This window comes from Cryptotermes secundus, unplaced genomic scaffold (genome assembly GCF_002891405.2).
Source record: "Cryptotermes secundus unplaced genomic scaffold, Csec_1.0 scaffold404, whole genome shotgun sequence".
NCBI lineage: Eukaryota > Metazoa > Arthropoda > Insecta > Blattodea > Kalotermitidae > Cryptotermes > Cryptotermes secundus.
The window spans coordinates 827,294-836,953 of record NW_019720569.1 but is presented as its reverse complement, the minus strand read 5'-3'; the positions used below and the strand labels follow the sequence as shown (position 1 = coordinate 836,953).

General features: G+C 43.4%; 1 protein-coding gene across 2 annotated transcripts in view; it reads right to left on the bottom strand.

Moving 5' to 3' along the window:
• LOC111869071 (cullin-3-A) overlaps window positions 1–9,600 on the bottom strand; it is a 42,935-nt gene extending 33,335 nt beyond the window's left edge. The window contains exons 1-2 of one of the 2 annotated variants that reach the window (XM_023860286.2): window positions 9,511–9,600; window positions 9,236–9,382 (exon numbers count right to left, since the gene is read on the bottom strand). In XM_023860286.2, the coding sequence (XP_023716054.1) occupies window positions 9,236–9,343 (108 nt within the window). In that variant the 5' untranslated portion in view covers window positions 9,344–9,382; window positions 9,511–9,600. Of the gene's footprint in view, window positions 1–9,235 lie in introns of both variants that reach the window. The other variant, XM_023860278.2, reaches the window with a different exon arrangement.
• Between the last annotated feature and the right edge of the window lie 60 nt (window positions 9,601–9,660).

Here is a 9,660-nt window from a genome sequence, read left to right as displayed (position 1 = left end):
CAGCGACGTGAGTGTTATACACCTGATGATGGCCGTCTGTGGCAGAAACATGTAGTGTGGGTGAACAAGATCAAGGACACATAATATATTGTTTGCACTTGGGACGGAATTTGTATCATATCATTTATAGTGAGCACATACAAGATACCAAGCAAACCAAGAGTTTACATATGTGACGCACACACAAATTAGAAACCATTCTCAGCTTGAAGCTTTCAACTGAGTTCAGTATTTACAGATTATTGGCAAAATTATGTGCAAAACGATCAGTGTTAGAGAAACAGAAAACCAAGGAGACTAAGGAAAGCTGATGTATGTTTAGAAGTAATTCCTAAAAAGTCTTTGTGCCATTTACATTCTTAGTAGAAAATGTGAAAACATCTGTTCATGGAGAAATAAAACTTCAACTCACAGTGCTACAAAATAATCACTGTTCAAGAACAATTCCAGATGCTCCTCGCACCACCTCATTTTCTGGATGGTTTGAGAGTAACCAACATGCTAACCTCAAATTCTTCAAACATTTACTAATAACAACTTCAATTATGCACACAGTATGATTATGTTGAGGAAGTTCATGGAGATGAAGCCACTATTTCCTGACGATGAGCAGGAATAGCTCATTCACTACAGTGATGGGCTATGGGCTGGACAGACGAGGTTCAATTCCCAACAGGGGTCAGAAATTTGTCTCTACTCTACAACATCCACACTCCTAACAAACACATAATGGGGGAGGAGGGATCTTCCCCCAGGGGTAGTGCAATCGGGGCATGAAGCTGATCAGTCACATCCATCTAGTGTTGAAGTCAAGAATAGTGGAGCTATACCTCCAGTCCCAGTACAGCTTCATGCAGTGGTGCTTAAATGATTAGGCACAGGCATGCCTTTGCCATTTTTATTGTTATTCCGAAGCAATAATCAATTCAACAACACATGACCTTAATTCTTGAGAAGGTTCTTGAAGAGCTGACAAATGAAGAGAGAATGTATGGTTACTTTAAACTCAATGTTCTATTGCATACATGAAGAACAAGTTCAGCGTGAGCAGTAACAGAAGAGAAGAGTTTTATCATCTGGAATATAATGCCACATAGTCCATCAAAAGTCAGTCGGTGTTTCCAAAGAGCTTGCTGCCTGCTTCATGCTGTTTCTTAGATGGAAGCAACATGTTCCTCTGAAACACTGGTTAACTTTCAACAGACTACAAGTTATTATATCCCAAAAAACTAACCACTGCTGTGAGAACCTAACATCCTACACATAACAAAAGTTTTCAGTGAACACACAGTACATAATAAACTATGTGGCCTTTGTATTTTAAGGACAACATGTATTCTCATAAATTTGATGAATTAAAATATTGTAACGTGTTTACGTTTGCTGAAGACACCGTAGAAATGGTTAATTGGTTTATTTAACAATCTACAAATAACGGCTACGATTACTTATCACAGAGTTGCGGGGTTTCACACTTTATAACCCTAATCGCATTAATCTGTTAACACTGTTGCGGGGTTTCCCGATTTATAACCCTATTCGCAAATCAGTTCACTCTGTCTTCAGTGGTCTACACGTTTACAGTAGGGGAGCTATGTATCACTGTATCACACACTCCCAATTACACAATCATACACACGTCCGGTTCTTCTTTCCGCGACGGCTGCTATACTCCAACTGTAGTCGGCTGACTGGAGAACACTTGATAACACACTCGCTAGTCTACTACTTAACTCTGCGGTAGCCACAGTACAACTGACTCGGCGACTGTTACTTTACAACTGAAGTCGCCGACTGCTACAGTAGACCTTAAACTTAAAAATGCTACAGTAGAACTCGACTCGTAGCTGCTGTGCAGCTCACTTATATAGCTGCAGTGCTTGCCTGTTGCGTAATGAGTGCCACGTCACAGTAGGAAGTTGATTACGGGTACGTAGCATTGCGCGTTACGTCACCGCGGAGGGGTGGGAGGGAGCGCTACGTTACAGCCACGCGCCTGTGGCCTGAGTTGCCACGTTGCTGCTGGGTAGGGAGGGGTTCTCCGTTGCGCAACATGTTACACTGCTCCCTCCTTAAGGCTGTTCGTCCCGAATAGCCTAACGGTGCACCCCCGTTCCTTTTCCGTCCCGTAGCTGTGCTTGCAGTGTCTCCTGTTGTTTCGGCTACTCTTCTTGCAGCGACTATTCTTCGTCCGTTACATCCGCTCCCCTCTTGAGACCTGCTCGTCTCGAGCGGTTTCCTTTCACCTCGCCAGAAGATCCAGTTGTGTCCCATTCATCCATCACTTTCATTCTATGGCACATTCACTCTCTCTGGGGAGACCGGTTCGTCTACATTACCGGTTCCTCCTCTGCTTGAAAGTCTCTTTTTCCGTTTTGGAGGGGGTCGTCCCCTCCACAAGGTCCAATCCTTGCCGTGTCGTAGGCAGACAGAAAATCCAGCTACTCGCTTGGCGATCTGCAGTCTTGCAGTTTTTCTCAGGTCTGCTTCCTTCACATATCGTGGCTGTCCGCCGCCTAGGTCCTTCACTTCATTTCTGCGTTGTAGTTGCTGTCTCAGGCCTCGATTCCTGATGACAGTGTTGCGTCCCAGGCCTTTCCACAGTCTCTTCCCGAACGTCCATTTCTTGGTGATTTCCGGTGCGACCTTATTCTTAATTTGTCCCCTACGCCTGTGTCCTACACAGCGTGTAATCTTTATTCCGGTGGCGGTCACTTCTTTCCGCTGGCATCCGAAGGTTCCCAGGGGAATATCCTTCTTGAAGGCAATTCTCCAACATCGTGCCACTGTCGCGCGACGGGATGTCTTCCTGCAGGGGGCAGCCAACTTCATCCGTGGTCCACAGTTTTCCCATGTCGAATTCTTTATATTTCGTCGATGTCGGTCCCTGCGCATTTTCTTCTTCAGTTCTCCGACCGGCATTACTTCGGCGTCTTGTATGGGTACCTCTAGTAGTTCTGCCGCCTCAGGTTTCCTGTGCACTGAAGCCGGCTTTTCATCTTCTGGACGTGCCTCCATTTCTTGGCAGGCCATCGTCTCTCCGACCGGTATTATTTCGGGGACCTCTTCTTGTTGTGCCGCCACAGGTTTTGTGTCCACTGGGGCCGGCTTTCCTTCTTGTAGACGTGCCTCTACCGCTTGGCAGGCCGTCATCTCATTGTGGTTGGCATTCACACTTTTGACGGTGAGTGCGTAGTGTGGGGGCCTTAATGCATATGCCGGCGTTCGCCCTTCTCCGCCGGCTGTCACTCGTTTCCCGACTGTTGGGTACCCTTCCTGTTCGTGTTTTCGTCGTGCCTTCTTGGCAATTCCTGTGTGTATCTGCCTGGCCTATCTTCGTGGTCTCGGCGCATTTCATTATTAGCCTTCCTTTCGTAGGGCCAGTTATTCGCGAAGTGGCTCAGTTTTCCACAACTCCAGCACCCTGATTGTCTTCCGTCTCCTCGTTGGTTGGCGGACGATCGGTACTTCCGGTATGTCTTGGTGCTATCTTCGTGAGGTCTAGCTGCTATCTGTACCACTTGCAGCTCTAGTGCTTGTCGGAGGGCCTCGTTTACCTTCTTCTCACCTCCTAGCAGCAGCTGGACCTTTATATCGGCATCTCGTATTCTGTATACGAAGGCTGTTGCTGCCTCTCTTCCTATGTAGTCTGCAGGTAGATTGGGGTAGGCACGATGGGAAAGCAGTTCAATGGCCGTGGCAAAGTCTTGCAGGGATTCTCCAGGTTTCTGGGTCCTTGTTCTTAATTGGCAGCAGTAGGCAGCTGCAAAGTGTTGGTCACCGAAACGGTCCTCTAGTACCTGAAGCGTTTCCTCATATGTTGTATTTGTCAGGATGCCAGGTAGGACTTCGGCCGCCCGGCCCTTCAGAGCGGTGATGAGGTATGTTAATTTTTCCCTGTCCGTCCATTGGTTGTGTTCTGCTACGGTCTCGAATTGTCGCCGGAACACGCTCCACGTCGAATTTCCGTTGAATGTCGATGGCTGAGCCGTGCTCGCGACGAGTTTTGATGTATTTCCCCGCTCGGCCTTCGTCTGTCTCGTCTTGTCCAACCGTGCCTGGAACTCGCGTTTGGCCTCCTCAATTGCTGCGCAGGTTTCATTGTAGTTTTTCGTTAAGTCTTCTTGGAGTTTTGTTGTTCGCGCGCAGAGGGACACTTCAATCTTCTTGGTTAGTTCCGACTTTAGAATCCGTTTGCCGTGTTCAAAGATGGCAAAACTGTTTTCAATTCTATGTTGGATTAACTCTTCCAACTCTGACCGCATACGTTGCATTTCGGCCTTCATCTCTTCCTTGTCGGCCTTCCTATCGGCCGCCGCCTTTTCTTGGTAGGCGTCTAATTTGGCCAGCATGATGTGTGCTTTATCTTGGTTGGCCCTCATCACTTTCAGCATATCCTCTTTGTCTTTCTTCCAATTTTCTTGCATGGCCTTCATTACTTCCTGATGGGTTCGGAACATTTCTTGCATCTGCATGCGGTAGGTATCTGCTCTTACTTGGTTTGCCCGAATCTCCTTCAGCATTTCTTCCTTGTCGGTTTTTCTATCGGCGTCTAATTTCGCTAGCATGGCGATTATTTGCTGCATAGCTTGTTTCTCCATTTTGTAGCAGTAAAATTCTCTGAGGCGTATTTAAGCTCGTAAAAATTCTGACCCCAAATTGTCACGTGTCTTGAGTTCGAAACTCGTCGGTCACGTGTGTAAGTCCAAATCCCGTCGGTCACGTGTGTAAGTTCTATTCCCACTTCTGACACCAGTGTAACGTGTTTCGTTACTGAATACGCCGTAGAGATGGTTAATTGGTTTATTTAACAATCTACAAATAACGGCTACAATTACTTATCACAGAGTTGCGGGGTTTCACACTTTATAACCCTAATCGCATTAATCTGTTAACACTGTTGCGGGGTTTCCCGATTTATAACCCTATGCGCAAATCAGTTCACTCTGTCTTCAGTGGTCTACACGTTTACAGTAGGGGAGCTATGTATCACTGTATCACACACTCCCAATTACACAATCATACACACGTCCGGTTCTTCTTTCCGCGACGGCTGCTATACTCCAACTGTAGTCAGCTGACTGGAGAACATTTGATAACACACTCGCTAGTCTACTGCTTAACTCTGCAGTAGCCACAGTACAACTGACTCGGCGACTGTTACTTTACAACTGAAGTCGCCGACTGCTACAGTAGAACTTGACTCGCAGCTGCTGTGCAGCTCACTTATATAGCTGCAGTGCTTGCCTGTTGCGTAATGAGTGCCACGTCACAGTAGGAAGTTGATTACGGGTACGTAGCGTTGCGCGTTACGTCACCGCGGAGGGGTGGGAGGGAGCGCTACGTTACAGCCACGCGCCTGTGGCCTGAGTTGCCACGTTGCTGCTGGGTAGGGAGGGGTTCTCCGTTGCGCAACATGTTACAATATCTTGAAAGATGAGTGGATGAGCACTTTCACAAGTTTGTGAACATTCTCAGGAGGTACTTCTCAATGAAATCGCTTTATGAAATTATATTAAGCTCAGTGTTACTAACAGATCCTTTTGTATGACGACACAGAACAAGATTTCTTGGAAGCGTCACTGCTGGACAGGAGACACACTTCTGCAGACCATCAGCACATACTGTAACTTAATGTAGTAGTTTGCCAGAACATCTAAATCTTACACACATAGAAGTATTTCTGGGATTTCTACTATACATAAATACATAAATAACCTTGAGTGTCTAGTGACGTCAATAGCTTGCATCATGTGTCCAGTATCACACCTAACAAAACGGCCGACAACGATATGTCATTTCATCAGCGTGCTGTCATCAAATTTCTTGTGAAAGAGGAAATCCCTGCTGCAGAAATTCACTAGACTTCAGTGTGCTTACAGAAGTGCAAGCAGTGTTCGAAGATGGGTGAAACATTTTAAGGATGGGAACACCAGCATTAAAGATGAGCCTCGGAGCGGTCGTCCTTGAACAGCCTCAACTGAACGCAACAAGGAAAGAGTGGATGAGATCATTCAAGATGACAGGTGTGTGACTGTGGACACAATAGCCTGAAAACTTGGAATATGGAACAGTGCAGTACAGAAGATGATTGAAAGCTTGAGCTATAGGAAAGTTTGTGCTCATTGGGTCCCGCAATTGACCAAAGACCACAAAGGTCAGCGAAAAGCCATCACCTCACAACTGCTGCAGCGATATCAACATGAAGGCGATGATGTTTTGCTCTGTATTGTGACAGGTGACGAAAGCTGGTTTCACCATTTCGAGCCTGAAACGAAACATCAGAGTATGGAATGGCACCATTTGCATTCTCCATCAAAATAGAAGGCAAAGACAGTGCCATCAGCTGCAAAGGTGATTGGTACAGACATCTGGGATGCAGAGGGGTTTATTCTGGCCAAATTCCTGGAACCTGAACAAACCATCAATGCTGTTCGTTATGTCCAGACGCTGCACAAGCTCCGTCGTGCATTGTGCAATAAACGTCCGGGACAAAACATCATCATCCTGCATGCCAACGCTCGCCCCCATGCCGCTCACCTCACATTGGAAGCAATTGCAAAGATGGGGTGGGAAGTTCTTCCACACTCCTCCTATACCGCTGATCTGGCACCCTCCGACTACCATCTTTTCAGATTTCTGAAGGATCAGCTACATGGACAACACTTTGACATAAGGGAGGCAATTCAGAAAGCAGCGCGTCAGTGTCTTCAGATGGCTGGAACAGAATTTTACAGAAGGGGAATTTTCAAACTCCCAGAACGCTGGGAGAAATGTGTACAAAGAAGTGGCGATTATTTGAAAAAATAAAGAAAGGTCTGTAGACTGAGGTGGTGTATTTGGTTTGTCAATAATAAAGCATGTTACTTTACAAAAAATTGTTGCTCACGACTTTCAGTATGACCCTCGTATATGGTCATCAATATGATGTATTTCTGTTCACGTAATTGTATTATGATAAAGCATCAGTTACAGATGATATGTAGCAGATGAATATTAATAATGAATTTTGCGATATTTGGTAGTGATCGTTGCTTCTTTGAAGTTATTATACCAACATATGCCTGGAGAAATTAAGGAGAGCCATGAATGCCTAAGTCAGAATAACCAAAATTTTAAATTGGTAATATAAAATGTGAGAAAGGTATACCAACGCTATGTCAACTGATTCATGGGACCAAGGAATCTGCACCATGTCATATCTCTGTCACTCCTGTAGTTTGTGTGAATTCTAGAGAACAAATTAATCCTCAATTAAACTGATGAGACAACTGGATAATGCAAATATGTATCTACTATTGAAGAAGATAAATCTATACAACACGCCGCAAATGAGCCAGTTTGTTGTACCATGGCATGTGCATTCTTTGTTACCACCATCAGCTGGTAATAACTGATTGTGTAAGATTAATGTATGGAATACTACAATAATATTAATTGAGCATTATTGGCTATTATAAATGATAGAAGAAATTTTATCACCAAAAGAGTAAACATTTTCATGGGTTAGTGCACAAATTATTTAATGATGCTTTATCAGTTATATTTGTTATAGGATGTCAAAACAGATGGGAGAATAATTATGTTCACTGAACTGAAAAGGAAGCATAAAGAAGTGACTGCAGTACTATCCGAATACTTCATTGAGGGAACTGAGGAAAATCAGAGAAAGCTCACAGTCAAGCTATTGAAATCTACAATTACCTATGCTAGTTTAACATATTACGGAAATGTAAGCTGTGGTACATTCTCTGTGTAAAAATATATCAGACAAAATCTCATCCTACCAAACTACAAGTACTTTAGTACTTTTGTGTTGCTGGATTCAACGTTCTTAGAGTAGTGACTGATTCCAGTGTAGTCTCCTTGTGTGAGGTTAAGGTAATGGTATAGATATCCCTGTAACAGGCTCTGGAGACCCATTGGGTTGTGAGACATCAAGGATCCCACATTTTCTAAACAGCTGGCTCACAGATGGCGGTGATGTTATTAGCTTTAAGCGCCGGCTGCCCTTTAACACCCCAGGAAGACTTCTGGTACTCATTTATGTTAGAGGCTGAGTCAATCCCAGGGTCATAGTGTGACTGGAAGGATTAGCTCAACTGAAAAATCCAATGACCTCACTGGGAATTGAACCTGACACCATCCACCTTGTAGCATACTGCCTCACGCAAGCTACCGCATACCGTTCATGTGAGGTTAAGGTAACAGATATTTAAAATATGCATGGTGAAGACAACAATATATTTAAACAGAGAGTTAGAAAAACAGGAATTCATGACACTGAACCTTGAAGTTACTTCTGTATTTCTCTAAACAAAATGAATCAATAGCAAATTAGATCAGGATGGGTTAGTTATACTAGTTCAAGTTAAGAGTAAATAACTTATGAATTCTGAGGACAGGGACAAGTGGAAGGGTCTTGTGAACATGGCAATGACCCTTCAGGTTCCATAAAATATAGGAAATTTTCTGAGTTGCTGAGCAACTACTGGCTTATAAAGAAGGGCTCTGTTGTATGGTGTTATCAGTAGTTACTCAGTGACATGTTGGAGGTCATGTGGATGTATGCTACAGAAGTTCATTTCCATTATTATCTTACTGAAAAACTGTTTCCTACATCCTTGCATGATGTGTCAGGAGCAAAATACATCAGTAAGTTTGTGTACCCTTGTTACCATACATAAAAGCAATTTCAAATGTTTTTGGACACTAACTGTTCAGAATATTCTGAAGATGCCAAATTAACATTATAAGGTTCTGTTTTAAGCTGAGATTAATTGGCATTAAATCACTGACAATTTATTAGTGTGAAAGTGAAGTACACATGGCATCTATCATAACACAAATGTATCAATTTCACTCCCAAAATTCCCTTAAGAAACTCCAGAGCATAATGATTATGAAGATTGTACATATTCTGAGAGTTTTCTTCCCATCCACATTAAAATGAAACTAACCTCTGTCTTTTTTGAGAAAATGTGTTTGAACAATAATACTTGCAACTATGGTTAGAATCTGTTCTGTTCGTTTTACCATACTATCTGATGAAATGTAACAAGACCAATCTACACAATAGCCATTTAAATTAAGATTTGGTGTTCAGTCATATTTACTATTAAGAGTATAAATAAAGTTGGCAACCGTGAGAATCATAAAATAAGGATAAACAAGAACGTATTTATCACAATAGGCTTGGTTTTGCATGAACGCAAACAATATATTAAAAACTCACCGGGAAAGCCCTGATTCGCATCTTCCCCTCCTTTTTCGGAAGCCCGCTTTTCATCATTTTGACTTTCTTCTTTTCACACTTTTCAGCTGAACAATCTCTTCTTGTCATACGGCTTTAGAACACTATCATCTGTTTACGGTTCCCCACCTACCGAGCCATGGAGTATTGGAAACAAAATATTGAGACTCATGAACACTGGAATAATTGAATACGGCCAAAATGGAAAAAATATTGCCACAATTATATTATTTTATTGCAATTTTTAACACCACTACCTTCTTCCACTCACGGACAGACGACAACCCGATAGATGTCGACGCAACTTCTCCGTACGAAAAGTAGTTCCGTTGTGGTAACGGATACGTAGCACGAGGCGCTAAATATAGACGTTGTATAGCAATGTCCGCATACTTTAAGCGTCCGAA